This window comes from Eleginops maclovinus, chromosome 8 (genome assembly GCF_036324505.1).
Source record: "Eleginops maclovinus isolate JMC-PN-2008 ecotype Puerto Natales chromosome 8, JC_Emac_rtc_rv5, whole genome shotgun sequence".
Taxonomy (NCBI): domain Eukaryota; kingdom Metazoa; phylum Chordata; class Actinopteri; order Perciformes; family Eleginopidae; genus Eleginops; species Eleginops maclovinus.
This window is the reverse complement of record NC_086356.1, coordinates 6436338-6454692: the sequence shown is the minus strand read 5'-3', so window position 1 is coordinate 6454692 and position 18355 is coordinate 6436338. Positions and strand designations below refer to the sequence as shown.

General features: G+C 41.3%; 2 protein-coding genes across 2 annotated transcripts; both read left to right on the top strand.

Moving 5' to 3' along the window:
- The first annotated feature begins 1582 nt into the window (after positions 1-1582).
- On the top strand, positions 1583-7014 carry stoml2 (stomatin (EPB72)-like 2). The gene is made up of 10 exons (XM_063890348.1): positions 1583-1760; positions 2614-2766; positions 2880-2979; positions 3254-3312; positions 3402-3503; positions 3725-3859; positions 3986-4130; positions 4671-4750; positions 4847-4975; positions 5781-7014. The coding sequence occupies exons 1-10, from the start codon at positions 1716-1718 to the stop codon at positions 5871-5873; spliced, it is 1041 nt and encodes a 346-aa protein (XP_063746418.1). The 5' UTR covers positions 1583-1715; the 3' UTR covers positions 5874-7014.
- A 730-nt stretch (positions 7015-7744) lies between these two features.
- Positions 7745-18075, top strand: pigo (phosphatidylinositol glycan anchor biosynthesis, class O). Its single transcript, XM_063890272.1, has 11 exons — positions 7745-7942; positions 8088-8566; positions 9808-9951; positions 10043-10166; positions 10247-10406; positions 11517-11699; positions 12391-13987; positions 14114-14317; positions 14620-14804; positions 15508-15578; positions 16108-18075. Exons 2-11 carry the CDS (start codon positions 8089-8091, stop codon positions 16235-16237), a joined length of 3276 nt encoding a protein of 1091 aa, XP_063746342.1. The 5' UTR covers positions 7745-7942; position 8088; the 3' UTR covers positions 16238-18075.
- The last annotated feature ends 280 nt before the right edge of the window (positions 18076-18355 follow it).

The window sequence follows — 18355 nt, the reverse complement described above, 5'->3', positions numbered from 1 at the left end:
AGTACAGTACCGTGCTAGAGGGCGGGGCTGCTTAAAACATATATCCGACCTATCGCTGAGAGGAACAGGTTGGAAGAAGACCAATCTAAAAGATAATTTTCTATAACTAATTATTATTTCAAACATGATAAACATGGTTAACTTGTTGATTTCAATTGTTTTATTACACATTTACTGTATTTTGTGTGAATTTATTTGAATATATAATTAGGATAACACTTTTTATTTAAGTTATATATTACCATTTATTTAGGCAGTTTCCACTGTTAATTGAAACTGAATGTTATTTTGTAAACGTTTGATCCGTCAATATCTTTTTTAATATCATATTTGTATATAATATAATATTTATTATTGTAATCTATAGATACCTCTGATGTGTCTTTTTTTCTTTGTCATTTAAAATGGTATGATAAATGAAAATGTATGAATATAAAAATTACAGTTTGAATGCCACATTACTTATTTGATGATAACATTATTTTATAAGTTTTATAGTAGTTAGTGTACTGTATTCATTAATAATATACTTTTTCACACATGTTTTTTTTTCAAATGTGAAAGTTTTTGACATTTATTGTATCTGAAATCATATAAGATCCCCAATCTGTTATTATATTAGCAATTTTGTATTCATCATTTCATGTTTTCTTACCCTCTAATGCATTTTAAATCAATGCATTATTCAAATGTTTTGTTTTATTTAAGAATGGTATCTATAACCTTACAGTAATACGTTTGGTGGTTGAGTTAAACTGTCCTTAGCTCATACTCAAGTCAGGTTTTTAATAAAACCCTTATACCCCGTATATTTTTTACTGTTACATGTTTGGCCGTAAACAGAGAAAGAAGACATTAAATAGCCAAATAAAAACCTATAGTCTAATCCCTTTTAGTCTAATGTCTGCTTGTCCTACTTCACAAAACACCCACACTAAGAGGCATCAATGAAAAATAAAAGTATTTAAAAAAGCACAACATTGAATACACAACAAAAATAACAGTCACTAATAAACAGATGAAGATTAATATATTAAAGTAAAAACATGAACAGGAAAAAAGATACAAAATTAGCAGCTTAGTGAAGGTGTCTGGTTAAAAAAAATATATGACATTAACCAAGAGATCCCAAAGAAGTTCAATTTGGTACATTTAAATCTATACCACACCACTGCAGCAGAGCTAAAACCAAACCAACAGCACCCCCCTGTGAGATAAGGGACTCATTACATCAAAGCGTTTATTTGATCATGTATTGACTCAATAACTTGTAAATCATAATTTGTATTAGCTTATAAGTGTTACAGTGACTTCTTTGCATATTAAAAACTTTGACCTGAGTGAAAGTGATCCAGCATGTGTTGGATACTTACAGATCTGACAGCAAATGATGGACAAAAGAAAATAAGTATTTAATGTCAACAGTTTTATTAATGATATTAATGTACTGAAAAGAATATAGGCAAGGAATTGCAAAAGTGAAGAACATTAATATTTTATGTAAACTGAATAGCGTAATGTCAATGATATATCTTGTAAGCGGAACCATAGTCGTATGATTTTTAGCAACCTTCGCTGTCGGGACCTTTTCACCGTTGCACCACTGATGTAACTTTCATTTCCTCATCGGTAAGGGTCATACACATGAGAACAGAGTTTGTAAAGAGTCCAATTTACGAAGTCGAAACTACATCAAATCACTCAAATTAATAGCAATGATGCTACGGACGCTGTGTCGGACCGGCGGGGCCCTTCTGCAGGTAAATTAAAGCTTACTTCCGGCGGCATGTTCATTTAAGCAAACCCTTTGATAAAGTGGCTGTCATTCAGCGTGCATCAGGGTGTTATTAATCCACAACATGTCTCGCTTTGTTCGGATAGAATAACTCCTGAGACCGTGCCAAGGTAACACAAGAGGGACTCTTTATTCAGCTAACCACTGACTGACATGCTAACCGTTCATTCTGAGCTGGAAAATATACCAGTATGCTATTTATTTACACATGTACACTTTCCACAATAAGAAATGCCGAATATTTATACAAGGAGCAAATCAGAAACGTCATTTATGGAGAGCAGCAAATATTTTACGTAACTAAACCTTTCAAAGTTGTTCTGAATTCGTATTTATTTCATTGTCTTTTTTTGTAGTTCATACCGCTCCGAGATGTAGTTTTGAACTATGTGATTTGTATTTCTTCCATAATCGTTGGTTGTCTGTTGGTTTTGTTTTACACAAGTTCAAGGGATTGCTCAAACATCCCCCCAAAGTAAAGCAAAACAAAACCTAAACTCTGCCTGGTTTAACTCTTTCCAGTGTGAGAATATTTCTTTATTTTTACTTCAAATAATTTGCCATTCTGACTGTTAATTGGTCAAAACGTATCCTACCAATTCCAAGTGTCAGCTTTGGCTCTTGGAAATGATTACATGGCATTATGTACAGTTGAGGCTTTCTGTAAACTTAATAAATTGATGAATCAAAATAAAATAAATATGTATTAAGGCCTTATCTATATTCATTATAAAGTAGCAATTATGCAGCAGAGGCTTTGGTTTGACAAGCAGAACTTAAGGATTTTTTTTTTTCTTTCCCTGGCTTTGTTTGTGTAGCAGACCCAGCGAGCCGCGCCGAGGTTGTGGGTCACCCCGGCCCAGCAACGATGGGCGTCCAGCCTCCCCCTGAACACTGTGGTCCTGTTTGTTCCGCAGCAGGAAGCCTGGGTGGTGGAGAGGATGGGTCGCTTCAACCGAATCCTAGAGCCGGTATCAAGCCTTTATTCTTGACTCTTAAGATTCCTGACCAAATACTGTCAAATATTACTGAGGGGAAACAATAAGCAAAAGCTCAATAACCCTCCCTATGTCTCCTCTTTTAGGGTTTAAACTTCCTCATACCCGTACTGGACCGAATTGGCTATGTGCAAAGTCTCAAAGAGATTGTCATCGATGTCCCGGAGCAGTCTGCAGTATCTCTAGGTGAGGGGGTGTGTGTGTGTGTGTGTGAGAGAAACTATCTCTGGAATGGATTTTTTTATCTGAATCAAATCAGAAATCCATTATTAGTCCCACAGTGAGAAAATGTACACTTGTTAGCCTTTGCAAACTATTCACTGCGCTCAAACCTTTATAAAACACACTACAGGAAAGAGAAAACCCCCAAAAGCATAATAGGGCTTCTACAAAGCATGTACATTGTGCAGGTGTAGTGACAAACGCTGTTTATTTTAATGAGCGCGTCTTGTATTTACAGATAACGTAACGCTACAGATTGATGGAGTGCTTTACTTAAGGATCCTAGACCCTTTCAAGGTTTGTTGTAAAGAGCTGCTTCAATTAATACAACAATTGTCATTTTACCTCTGATAACATTAATGCTAGTTTTACCTTTTTGTTCCCAGGCCAGTTACGGTGTTGAGGATCCTCAGTATGCCGTCACACAGCTGGCACAGACCACCATGAGGTCAGAACTGGGCAAACTCACACTGGACAAAGTGTTCAGGGTAAGGGCAATACTGATTTTCACAAAGATGTGCTGTGTGGTTAAAAGTCTAGTTTGAAATCCTTTTCTACAAAAAAAAAACTGCAACTGTAGGATTTTGCAAATGTATGCTTGGAAAGGAGGACAAATCACTGCTTTATTTCCCATTCTTCTCTGGGCTTATAGCGTAAGTTGGCATAAGCACTACAGTTGCTAAACATCTGTTTCTTTTTCCCCTAAAAGGAAAGGGAGTCCCTCAATTCCAACATTGTCCACTCCATCAACCAAGCCTCAGACGAGTGGGGGATCCGTTGCCTGCGTTATGAAATCAAAGATATTTATGTTCCCCCTCGGGTCAAAGAGTCCATGCAGATGCAGGTGGGGCCAAATCTTTTCCTTCATTAAGTGCTTTTCATATACGTTTGTTTCAGTGTATTTCATTCAGAGCTGCATTAATCACACAAATAAAGAGTTTGAACACAGCTTTTATTCCCCCGTGTGTAGGTGGAGGCTGAGCGTAAGAAGAGAGCCACAGTTCTGGAGTCTGAAGGGACGAGGGAAGCGGCCATTAACATCGCTGAGGGTCATAAACAAGCCCAGATTCTGGCCTCCGAGGGAGAGAAAGCAGAGCAGATCAATAAAGCTTCCGGTAAGTGCATTTTAAAGACCCAGTTCAGTTGTTTTTTATACCTCTAGTTATTTTATTGTGGTTCAGAGGGATCTTGCTTGTTTTTCGCCATCTCTGCTGCTCTTAGTTATGGCTGTTAGGTTCAGGATGAGAGGCTTAAAATCCTGTATCGCTACGGAAGCCAATTTCTGCCAGAAGTGAGATGAAAACTTTTAGCATCTCAAATTAGCATCACGTAACGGAGTATCTCAAAAATAATTACTTGGCATTTAAAAATATCTTTGCATCTCAAAGTGAAAACTATGTGCTCAAAATAATGACAGTCATGCTTTCCAGATGGAAATTCATTCATTTCTGATACTCTGAGCATCTCCAAATAATGTCTTCACAGTAGGACATAGCATATCATAAATAGTGACCTGCCTTTTAAAATAATGAGTTAACATCCCAAAAATAAGACAAAGCTAAATAATGATTAACCATCTTCAAGTAGTGACTCTTAAAATGATTACCATTACCCCCTGATCAGGACTCAATGGACATATTACTGTTTCTCCACAGGTGAGGCTCAAGCAGTGTTGGCCAAAGCAGAGGCTAAGTCTAAAGCTATCCGTATGCTGTCGGACGCCCTGACCGAGCAGGTGAAGAGGAGTTCATCTTTTTTAAGGAAATATTCACCACGGTGTTCATGTTTTTTTTAAAGTGAATGTCTTTTGTTGTTATTGTGTAACGCACAGAATGGAAACGCGGCGGCCTCACTTAGCGTGGCTGAGCAGTACGTGTCTGCTTTCTCCAAACTCGCCAAAGAGACCAACACCATCCTACTGCCCTCCAACACCGGGGACATCAGCGGCATGGTCACGCAGGTACGACACGGGCATCATAATCACAATCAGAGGACTTTACGGACAGGACAATGAATGGGGCTTTGTGACAGTTTCTTTATTTTAGAAGGAAATAAATAAAAGCTAAGTAAAATAAAAAGATAGAATCAAACTATTAGAAATACAAAAAGGGTTTATTGCCAATTAGTTTAACTTGGTGTACAAGTACTTGGAATAATTCAATCAAATAATTGCAGTATTGTTATATAAACACACAAGTATGAATGTGCTGTAAAAAATAATCTATATCAACATAACTGAAAGTCAAATTAAAGATAAAATAAAGGAAATATGAATACGTTTCGAACATGTTCTATTTATATCAATTATAATTATTTTCAGGGGCAAAAGAAAAGTTTTCAACCAAATGAATACACTGCTTTTAGTGTCACAGATTGGTTTCCATACATTTCATTGTGATGATCAAAATGTATTATGCTAAAGACAAACGTAAAGAAAGGGCCAGAGTGAAATTTGAAGCAAAAGCATTTTAATATATGGTTCAACATCAAAGCCTCAGAAATTCAATTTGAATTTACTTAAAATGTACCTAAAAATGTAACACAATGTCAATTTGACCAGCAATAAGTGATAGTTGAGGACGAGTGTCTAAAATATGGTGGTGTGTGTGCGTCTTGACTATTTTGGTACAAACATCTATGGATAGCCTTACTCACCAAATGTGAATCTAGCCGCAGACTGTCTTAAGACTTGTTTTTAGCCACCAGAATTATTCTTTATTGTCGTCTTTAGTGTATAACAGTATTTGTTCTCATCCTGTCCTCAGGCTATGACCATCTACAGCTCATTGGCAAAGACAAGCACAAAGGTAGAAGAGGAGAAGAAGAGTGAAGACAACAAGTACCAACCACCTCAATAGCGAGGACTCAGCGGACACAGAATGAACTCTATTGACACAGAACCAGAACCACTTCAGTTATGTTTTCAGTTAATGGGACTCCAGGGCATCGCTGGGTGAACAGCATCAACTGACAGGACAGAAGGAAAACTGACTACTTAAAACACTTCAAGAATGATTTGCCTTGCAGTTTTGGGGAAAATCCCAACTGTCTAAAAGGATTTCTAATCTTCCCTGACTGTTCTTTACGTTTAGTTATTGTCAGATTGTGAATTGAACAATGATGAGCCAAATATACTCACAACAGTGACTTTGGCAGGCTGACAAAAAGGAGAAATAGACGTCAGATTTGGGATATGAATATGGTCGTGCAGTAACCATTTGTTATCATACGTTAATTATTTGTACTTACATAATCTCAATTGGATTTACAGGTTTTAAAATGTAAGTAAAACATGATTTTGTTGAATTGAAAAACCCCTGTTTTCCAGGGATAAGCTTTCAGGTTCTATGGGTTTATAATAATGTCTTCAGCCTTATTGGGACCAGCCTCTTTGAGTTTCATGTGATGTCTGACTGGATGCTTCATAATGCTGAATTATGTATTAATTAAAAAAGTTGATTCACAAAAAGCATCTCCCTAAAAATAACCCTTATTCAGCATTTACTTATATTCTTTAACAATCCCTAATCAGTTCATAGTTACTATACAAGGAACAAATGTTCCATCCATTTTTTATTCACCGCTTATGTCTTATGGTATATATTTATTTCATGTCATCGTTTTCGGCAAAAACAGCACGTGTCACTGGGGCTTACAGGTTTATAAGTTTATAAAAAATAATGAACAAATGTAAATCGGCAGAAGTGTCATTTGAGGTTCATGAACTACAACAGACTACGATTTGTGAATTGGAATAAGACTAAGTACGTTTGAAAATATACACGTTAGAAGAATACTGCATAGACGATCCTCAAGAAACAGTTGGACTTTCAGATGTTATGTTTGGAAACCCTTTGTTCATGAATGAAATCTTACATTATAAATGAGCAAACATATGTTAAAGTTGACCTCCATGTTATGGGTCACTTTTTTGGTTGCTAATGTTCAATTACTTAAAAGGGGGTTTACGTTGTGTCAATAAATACACTTTAAAATGTGCCACTATTATTTTAATTCAGAGGTACGTCACAAACATGCCAGTATCCATTCTATGAAGGCATTATAGGGATGAACAGTAAGGCAAATGTAGTCAGGAATCTTTGACAAAATATGAGACGACAAGATAAATGGCACAGTATTGTAAATTGGAAAGATTTTAAAATGAATGTGTCATAAAACAAAGTATATCTGTTCTAGGTACATTGTCACAAGATTACAATTAGGAGAGAACTGAATTTGGTTCCTCAATATAATGACAGAGTGATACCTCTTTGCTTACGTCCTCCCTCCCCTATCTGCGATACAGGGCGTTGCAGCCCATTTCTTTGCCTTACAGACGGACCGGTAGCTTGTAGTTATACAGTCTATGGTTAGCATTATACATTATTTTGCATTTTTAAGAAAACAAAATAAGTAAAGCAGTTCAACATTATGTATTTTATTATTCCTTTTCTCTGTTTATTATAACATATGGCCTCTTTAATTAAAATAAAATCACAAACTTCGTCAATAGCTTTCTCTACAAGCATGTTTAAGAGGCAGCTCAAAGATAGTAATAGAAGCAGGCTAACTAATAGAAACAGAAGATCAAATAAAGAAAGCTAAATTGCAAAGTAGTAACTACACCCCTTTAAACGAAGAGTGTCTAACTCTGTCTGAAAGTCCGAGTATAGGGCAAAAAACCCACTCAAACAATGGCGTTACAAAGAAAACCGTCCTCCTCATATTTCCGCCGGGTTGCACGCACGCTGCAGTTCCTAGCTGCTGTCACCAGCCTCTAATCTCATCGTACCGGAGTTCCAATGAAGGTGAGGGGGGTGTCGCGCCGTTCTCTATTTACCTGAGACACCTGTACCCTTGTGTTGTTACTACACACACAGACATCCGTCCTCTGGCCGAGAGAGGAGGAAAACCCGACTGCTGCAAGGTCAGTGACAAGAACTAGCTAGCCGCGGCTAACAACTTACTAACCGTCTTTTTCAATGTTACTAGCATTAGCATCTCGTTAGCCCCATAAACGTGTTTCTTTGACTGTATTTCTGTTTACATCTGCTTTAACGGTCTGTGTGCAGAATGAAGAAGCTTCCAGTGCTCTCCCTGCTCCTGTGGGTGTGCGCGGTGTACTTTGTGGGCATTTACCTGTTCGTCGGTGGCTTCCTGCTGGTGAGGCTGGAGGTGAACCGTACCAGCACCTGCGGGGACGTGCTGCAGCCCGGAGAGGAGCCAGCTGACTTCTGCCGGGTCCGGCCTCGGTTCCGCCGGGCAGTCCTCCTCATCATCGACGCCCTTAAGATCGACTTCGCCTGGTTTGACCCCAATAACACGTCTCCCAGACCTTATGAGAACAAGCTGCCCGTGCTGGAGGAGACAGTCACATCTAGGCCTTCACACAGCCGCCTGTATCCTTTCCGAGCTGACCCACCTACGACCACCATGCAGAGGATCAAGGGCTTCACCACTGGCTCCTTGCCTACCTTTGTGGATGTAGGAAACAACTTTGCATCCAGTGCCATCTTGGAGGACAACCTCATCCACCAGTTTGGGCAAGTGGGTGAGTAAATACACAGATGTGTTTATCATGTGTCCTCTGCAAGACACTCATTTAGGATGTTCTGCAGAAGTGAAGAGGGTAATCTACCATGACCGTATTTTACAGACTGTTGAGGGGAGGTAAAAGCCAGCAAAGGGCTGCTCTGCTGACTGCACTCCTATGGAAGCTTTTGGCAAGGCAGGACAAGCACAGGTGTTGATAGTATCGTTAACGATGGCTTGGTGCCATTTAGTTGTCAATGAACTGCCTCACCGAAATGGAATGGCGCCATCGTTATCGTTTTAATTCCACCTGTGATTTTTCCTGCTTTGACATGTAAACTGTATTTTTAAAGTTTCAAACTATACTGTTTTGGATTCTACAAAATCTAATATGACTATAATGAGCCTATTACTGATATAAAGTATTGTAAAGTCTGAGTTAGCTCAATATTGAATGAGGAGAGCATTCAACATGTTAGTACCATCATGTATCATGTCCAGCTTAGGTGTAGCATACCGTATAGGACATAGATTTGATTTAATGCAGTTCAAAACAAGACTTATCTTCATTTTCTCAGCCCCTAAAAGGCTAACATGTGTTGTTCACTTGTAGCAGCATATTAAAAACATTTAACCAAGACAGGTGCTTGAGCCTGCAGTCATAAATGTGCACAAAAAACTTTAGGATGAGGTTTCAAGTCGGTGCAGACTGAAATACTCATGCATCCACACACAAACTGCACACTATTGAAAGTTGATAAGCAGGTTATCTCACATTTTTGGAATTTGTAGTGAACATTATCCATGTACAGAGTTATATAGCTATACAGACATTGTGGTTTTGTGCCTAAATCATACTTTATATACTTTGTGACAGTGGATCTCATTCGTGGGGTAGCTAAATTATTTCAGAGGGTCGCCAGTTGCTTGTGGAGTAGAACAAAACTCGTGCTAAATTGCCTAGAATGTTGTAAATTGTGACCAATATCATTTTAGCTGTAGTGCTAACTGAAATCATATGCCAAAAATGTTAAGGCATGAAAAACCATTAAACCACTCACTAGCATAGTTCATCTCCCGCTGTATGAGCAGATCAGTGCCTCTGTTTGGTAGATTGCGGATTTGCAAACACCAACAGGAGTATTTTGGGATGTCACAACTTGAAAAGGATGAGAACCACTGCTTCATCACACCTCAAAATCTTCAAAGTCCATTTTTAAATCACTGATGGTGTATTTCTGATTTGAACTCCCCCCTCAGGCAAGCGCGTGGTGTTCATGGGCGACGACACTTGGGAGAATCTGTTTCCGAAGAAGTTCCACCGCTCGCTGCCCTTCCCTTCCTTCAACGTGAAGGATCTGCACACCGTGGACAACGGCATCCTCCAGCACCTCTACTCCACCAGTATGTATTCCCCTCTGCACCTCCGTAGCGTTCTCGTATCGCCCTCGCGCTTCACACCTCTCCATCTGTCACTTGCTGTTGGTTTTCTCAGTGGTGGGGGAGGATTGGGATGTCCTGGTCGCTCACTTCCTCGGGGTGGACCACTGCGGTCACAGGTTCGGCCCCGACCACCCGGCCATGGCGGACAAGCTGACGCAGATGGACGGAGTCATCAGGTCAGGAATTCCACATCCGAGACATCATGATTAGTTTCTCCCTGAAGCCCCTCTGACCATATTCCCGTTTTTTCCTCCAGGTCTGTGATCGACCGCCTGCAGAACGACACCCTGCTGGTGGTGATGGGAGATCACGGGATGACAGACACAGGGGATCACGGCGGGGAGAGTCAGAAGGAGACGGACGCTGCCATCTTCCTCTACAGTCCCTCCCCTCTGTTCCCCGGACCGCCCACACAGGTCAGTAAAGCAATCGCCTGTTTTAAAGAAACCCTATTATGCTTTTTGGGGTTTTCCCTTTCCTGTAGTGTACTATATAGGTTTGTGTGCATGTAAATGGTCTGCAGAGGCTAAAATCCAGGGATTTAGAGAAAAATGAAGATATTTTTGGACATTAAAGTATGGAAACATGTCACAGTAGAGGCACTAGATACAAATATGGAAGCTGAAAATAGGGCCCCTTTTTAATTTATGATCAAGTAAGATTCATTTCGAGCCAACTAATCCGTCTTGAGAAAGATTATTTCCGTTTATTATAGGAGATAAATGGGTAAAGAGAAGATAATAACCAATTCATAATATTATTTGAATAACCTTTGGACTTTTTTTGTTGTCTATCAGATGATCTAATAGCTGTTAGCATCTCTCTACTGCATCTTAATGTACAATCTCATAGTCAAATATGAATTCCTTTGAGACTCGGTGACTCTCTTATTCAGCAGTTTTCCAGTGCAGTGGCAAATGACTTCATTTAATGGAGTCGTTATTCATACTCTGCTTGCTGTTAATTTACTAGGCAAACCTTTGGGACATTTGTGTCGTTCGGTGCTAAAGAATCTATTTGTAGATTAATCCAATTTATCTAAGCTTGCAATTAGTGCAGTAATTATAGACGGTTTGCATTCGGCGAATGTAAGGGATGAACTTTGCCTGCAGATTCATCTTCTTGAAACAAAATGAATCCCTAAATAAGTATGGGGATTTTAATTGAGTGTGTGGAAGAGAAAGCTCCCTCTAGAGGGATTGGCGGACCATATACATGCACAAGACCCTATGAAACACACAGGGAAACTCAGAAGAGCAGGGCCCCTTAAACCTCCCATGCCTCTTTTAAATTCAGCTGATGACATTTAGAGTATGAGCACAAGCTGTCACAAGTGTCATAATGTCAGTGAAAGTCTTCATTAGACAGAATCTATTTCAAATTTTAACAGAGCGAGACTTTTGAATGATTTCAGAAGGTAGATGTAAATAAATACAGGACCTCTGCTATTACGATTGATTTTTCTACCAATAAATACTGGAAGTGGTGATCTAACTACCTGGGCTGTTATTTTCTCCCCTCTGCAGAGCGAACCGGACGTGGTGCCGCAGACAGATCTGGTGCCTACCCTGGCTCTGCTGCTGGGGGTGCCCATCCCGTACAGCAGCGTGGGCCAGGTCCTGCTGCCCGTGTTCCCCCCTCACGGGCAGACAGGAGGTGCAGTAGGAGGTCTCAGCCAGCTGGAGGCGCTGTGGATCAATGCTAAACAGGTAGGACCATCTTAGGACACAATTTAGGTGTCTTCACCAGGGATTCAAGAAGCATTTAGGTCTGAAAAGTACCAAAATTACGCCGTACCAATACATCCTCTACTAGTACAAGTCATGCGTTCAAAACCTTACGGAGGTAAAAGTACGTATGTGCAACAATTACTGCTTTTATTTCCTGTGTTTGACTATTATATAGTATGTTCTATTAAGTATTTTACTGATATTTCAGGTTGTTTATCTACAGTTTGATAGTTTAAACTACAGCAAAGCATCATATTCTATAAGATGATCATATATTTCTTCCATGTTTTTAGCTCTTTTAAGATGCATTTTCCAGCTGATCTAAAAAGATTTTCAATTAGTTCATTTAGTTTGAGAGGAGTGGGAACTTTCTCAACCCCTAAAAAGAGATTTTGTCCTTCAGATTACCATAAATATTCCAAACCAGTGCATTTCCAAATACGTGGTTTTTCTCCGGTACATTTTTTACCTCTAAGATGTAGAGGAATTCAATTTCATTAAAAGTTAATACTCAAATAAAGTACCAATCTGAATTGAAATACAGTATTTATATAAAAAAAAAGCGAGTTAATTGAGTTATATTCCACACATGTTATAGAACATGGAAAGTAATTCTGCTTTTTTCTGTATGTTTCACTTTCACCTCACCTGACCGTTCTTGTTCCTGAAGGTCAACCGTTTCCTGGAGACGTACTCCGGCATGGCCAAAGACATCCCGCCGGAGAGCCTCTCTCAGCTGAAGTCAGAATTCTCCCGCCTCTCCTCCGATTACCTCGCCACGGTCAGAGATGGTCGCCCCCCCTCCCCACGGCTGGCCGCCTCCCTGCAGGCCTACCTCACCTCCGTCAGAGCCACCTGCCGCGCCACCTGGGCCCGCTTCAACCCGCTGAAGATGGCGGCGGGTCTGGCCATCCTGGCGTTCGCCTGCCTGACATGTTTCATCGTGTCCGAGCTGTCCCTGGTGCTGATCCGGGAGAGCGGCCCTGGTTTGAAGCCGCCGGTTGCCGTGGCTTTCATAGCGGGCGTTTGCGTGGCGGTCGTTCAGATTGGCAAGCAGGGCTACGTGGAGGCGTCGTGGTGCCTGGCTGCGGCCGCCCTCAGCTCCGAGCTCCTCTTTCTCTGGAGAGCCCGTCGCTACAGAGCTGTCCCTGTGGAAAAAAACGGCTCTAAAGCGCTGAAGAGTCCGAGTTGGCTGACCCCGCGCCGCCTCCTCATCCCGCCGCTCCTGGTCCCGCTCCTCCGCTGCGCCTCGCTGCTCTCCGACAGCTACGTGATCGCCGAAGGTCGGGCCGTCACCTTCCTGGTGTTCTCTCTGGCTCTCTACATTCCCATCCATCTCAACTGGGATGGCCTGCTCCTCCCCCCCAGCCACGACCCTCTGAAGGCCGCGGGCTTCCTGCCTTCCCCGGCCCTGTCCCCGTCGACCGTGAGGAAAGAAAGCGGAACCCTCCTCGCCTGCCTCGGAGTCCTGGTGGGCAGCCTCTACCTCTCCCTTTCCTTCCACGCGTGTCGGGAGGAACAGGGCTCCTGCCAACCGTCCCCGTTCCTCTCCCCCCTCGCCCGGCTGCAGGACAACCAGCTGAAGAACCTCCACTACGTCCTCTCCGTCCTCTCGCTGGGCTTGTGGACGTACCTGCTCAAACGCTGCCTCCGCCACTACGGCAACCTCAACGCCTCGAGTGGGGCGGTGTTCACGGCGCGCTGGATCCTCCCGCTGACCTCTGTGTGCCTGGCGCTTCACTGGGCCGTCGGCGCCACCCCCGAGGACAGCTTCCGAAACCTGTCGGAGCTGATCGGTCTGGCACAGCTGGCGCTCCCCAGGGCCGCCTTTTGCCTCCTGGGACTCGGGCTGTTCCTGATCTGGCTGGATCCGCTCACCGTGTTCATCAAGCCTAAGGCCACAACTCCAACCCGGGGTCAGTCTCAGACCCCGCCCCGCTACCGAGCGAGCACCGGCATCAGCACCCAGGCCGAGCTGCACCACCTCATCCCGCAGATCTACCAGCGCATGCGTCGCTCGCTGGACGACGGGGAGCAGGTCGTGGGCAGCGAGGTGGACAGCAGCCCTGCGGTGAAGGCGTACGGGCTGGGGACCGTCTACTCGGCGCCCTTGCTGCTGTTCTGCGGTATGCTGGGAATCGGACTTCTGCTGCTGCACCCGGAGGGCATGGCTCTGTCTTTCCTCCTGCTACTGCTGGAAATGGGAGCTCTGTTGCACATGCACGCGTCCTCCACCACCCTCCGAGGCCTGCATGGAACTTTCTCTGGTTAGTTCTCACAGTCACACGTCTCTTCTTCTGGGCTTTGTTTGTCCCGCAGGATAAAGAGGGGGAAAAAAAATCTGAAACTCAATTCTCATCGTTTGTTTTCTCTCTCTGTTCTGTTCCCCACAGCTGACTTTAACGTCCCCTGGACTCCCGTGGTGCTCTGGTCCCTGGCCGCCACGCAGTTCTTCCACGCCACAGGTCACCTCCCCACCTTCCCCTCCATCCAGTGGGGCGCAGCCTTCGTGGGGTTCCCTGACGGACACACAGGCACCGTACTGCCCGCCTCTCTGGTCACCCTCAACACTTTCGCCTCTCACATCTTGTTCTCAGGTGATTATTAACAGTAAAGATAAATGTCTAGTGAGTAAATATCACTTTTAGAATTACAAAGTCTAGTATTTCTACATGATATAAAACTGTATACCTATAGTATAACAAAAAATCATATAAGCGAGTAGTATTCTAATTTTAAATAAATTGAAAAATGATGGTCAACCAAGGACAATAAAACACACGGGACAAAGTGGATACTATGCAGAGGAAGTATTCAAACTTGAACGCAAATGGGATGATTGTAAAAAGAAATGAAATCAAACGAGCTAACTGATCCTGATTACTGTCCCTGTGTGCAGTGGGCTGTCCGCTGCTGCTGTTCTGGCCCCTGGTGCGTGAGGTGCGTGGGAGCCGGGGAGGCAGGGCCTGCGGGGACGAGGGAGAGGACGCTGTGATGGAAATGAGACTGAGAGAAAACCCCCAGCGGTTCACCGCCGCCCTGCTACAACTCGCAACACGCTACCTCTTTATTCTCGGAGCACAGGTACATCGGCAGACCGTGAAATGCTTTTGTTCGGTCGGAACACCAAATAAATATACATCACCAAGAGCTAGTCGATCCTTTTAAGCTGCAATTTAGCTGACGCTTTTATCCAAAGCAACGTACAATAGGTGTATTAAACCTTGAAGATACAGAAAAGGCGAGAATCCTGGAAATACTTCAGCTGACAATAAGCCAAAATCGTTATTAATAACCACCCTATATTTTGTATTAAATCATAGAATTTATGTTTAGTTTATCTATTTATTGGACATTTAACTTTTAACTTCCTATGTTTATATAAATGTATATTTTATTGTATATTTTTATTGCACAGTGCTACTTTAATGTCTTATTTTTTATATACATTTTTTTTTTATTTTAAATACATTTTTATTAATCGTTTATTTCATTTCAATTCTAAAGTGGAGAAACTGAGACACGAAACCTAATTATTTAAGTGGGATTGATAAAAGTATTGTGTTGATGGATATTAGATGTCCACTTTACAGCAGCATCTGTTACCACACCCTCATTTTGTCACCATTCTTAAATATTTGAGTTGTATTTTTAGGAATCTATAACCTCGGATTAGCTCTTTTTTTCTTTTGTCCGATGTTTCATTATCATGACGTCTTGCATGCAGTCCTTGCTCTCCCCGTGTATTTTAATCGCATCACGTCGATATATCTGGGTGCCTTCACAGGTCTTCTCTTCGGTCTGTGCTGCTGCTATCCTCAGGAGACACCTCATGGTGTGGAAGGTTTTCGCACCCAAGTAAGAGCCTGAATGGATTTTGCAGCTCACACAAACTCTCTGAGAGGAAAGACTCAATATATTACAGTGGTTGACAGTAACACCGTGTTCATATCCTTATTTACATCACCCTAAAAGCACAATTCCTGACTCATTAATACTGTACTGAGACAACAGAATGGAGAAACACATTTTAAAATAAACCCTGAACTCAAAAATGTGTTTTTTCTTTAGTTTATGTCCCTGACTTATCCGACCTTGAATATTCTGATTTACACATGTTGCCACTAGAGGGCGCATTTGTTTACTGATAGGGGAGACTTTACAGTATGTCCCTAAAAGATTCAAGTGTACTTCAAGCTCGAAACCCTAGAAATGGGAAAAGCCTGCTAAGAAAAGTGTTTAAGGTGGGGAAAATTAAATATTTATATCTAGAGATCTAGAGATCTTGTACTACACAATTTATAAATACTTATTTTAATCAAATATCTTCATTATGTTCAGAATGATAAACTGTAAACACTAGTTTGTCCTCTGTTACTTCCTTCAGGTTAATGTTTGAGGCCTCTGGGTTCCTGGTGAGCAGCGTGTCTCTGCTGATTGGGGTCGCGCTGGTGCTGCGAGTGGACGTGGCTGTGGGGGGATGGTTTAAGAGACTCATCCCAGAGGCATCCAGGTAGCAGAGAGCAGAGGAAATGGACATGGCAGTCAACACTGTATAGTTTTTATATGGACCTCTCACAAAAACATTGCCATCTGTGTCTGACATCAGGATCTCCACAAATACGTCATGACGAGGCCACCGCACACTTCCTTTTTTCAGCCAGAGGGATTTTTAGGATGTCAAATGTTGGACTGACTGAGTCATATTAAAGATTTTGTACTATAAGACGATAAGCTTGTAGACCGCCTCACTTAGCTGATGAGGTTGGGGACTTTTAGTTGTGTGCGGTCAGTGGAGGGATGTCTGAATGTCTCCTGTTTTCTAACTAATAGCATGGATAAAACATTTCAAGCCAGACCGTTTACAGCAGCAGTCTTATAACAGTTAGCTAGCAACAATACTTAAACAAACTTGGCCTTTGAGGATTTCTTTCCTCCAATTTCAAAGTGAATCTTGCATACGTACGGAGGCCCAGAGACGCAAGTGAGAGAAGCAAATCTGCCGGAACTTATTGTCTGTCCTGCATTTAATAAGCTATCTTTTGCCAACATGGTACATGTTTTGTTTGTTAGCAAATTCCGTTACTGCCGTGTCTTTGTTTGGCTAGAAATTCATTTTAATCATTTAATTAATTATACCTTGATTGCGACCCATAAATTCATTGAGGAACGAAATTCAATTATAATAAAGCACAGTTAAAAAATACTATGAAACAAAATAATAAAATATAAGATATGAAAAAAATAAACACTAATACTTTTTAATAAATTAAGCAAAATAAGAACACCTAGAAATTACATTTAGAAAAACTACATTTTAAAAGCTCAGCGTTTTTCTGTTCTGTATCCGCCATTATCCTACCATTCCAGCCTGATCTATAAGTGATTTCGAATGCATGAAGAACATCTGAAAGTCAACATAAAAAAAAAAAAATTGGAACAGGAGAATTATTTTCACTGTCCTCTCTGGGCTTCCGTACGTGTGCATCTGCAGGATTAATGTTGGTAGGAAACTGAAGAAATAAAAGGGCATGTGAATGTGTTTTACTGCAGAAGCTCAATCTGTGACTCTACAGAAAGCCACTTTAACCACCAAAGCCATCTGCCATCCAATGTGTGGAGCTACTTCATGACCACAGCAGAAATCAAGTGCATTACACATCTTAAGTGTTTGCTGGAGGGTTTTTTTGGTATGTTTTCAAGATGGTGAAATAACCAGCACGTGCGGTTACTGCCAATTGAGATAGTATTACTGTGAACTTAGTTTTTTTATTTATTTTTACACGGTTTTGGGTTCCTAATCATTTTTGAGGGTTCTGATTCTTAACTCTAATGCCTATTTATAATTCCTTTTCATTTCTTTTTTAAAATCTCAAACTAAACTTTTGTCTTACTTAGGCCTCAAACTTTTATTCCCTGGAACAGGTGCCTAAATTTGACCAATGCCTTTTTTTGTGTATGATGTCATTATGTTGACAGGGACATTAAATCCAGTTGGTTAATTTATTTCTGCGAGATGCCTGAGTCAGTATCTGAAGTAAGATCTGTGACTGTTGTGCAGCTGTAGTCAGCAGCTAAAGCTAATTAGCTAATGCATGGTATGGAAGGGATGTTGACTCAGGATGAATTAGCTACAGTGAAATAGTACTGCGTTTCTCAGGCTGCTGTGTGGGAGTGACTGGTCATTTAGAGCGGCTGCCGTAGTGATCAGCCCAAAGTGATGGTTTGGCTAGGTTGTGTGATGACGGGGCACTTTTTTTGTTATGTTCTCAAAAGTTTAATATATGAATATCTGATTAATTAAGATGATTTTTTTCATTCTGTGAGAAATGTAATAAAAGTTTTTTACAACAAATATTGAGATGTGATTTATTTTGTGGCCGATATAATGTTTGTCCCTGTAACTTTTGCTACGAATAATGGAAATTCTCAATATTCTCCAAGGTGATTAAACATCTGAAATGTATTATTTAAAATGACACACACCATTGTGCGTTATAGAAAAGGGATACATGTTGTTGCAGACTGAACATCAACACACAAACTTCTGATTGTATAGAAGTCTATGAGAAAATGAGCCTACATCTCACTTGATTCCTTATCTCAGTAAACAAGTTATGGTCTGAATTGCTCGT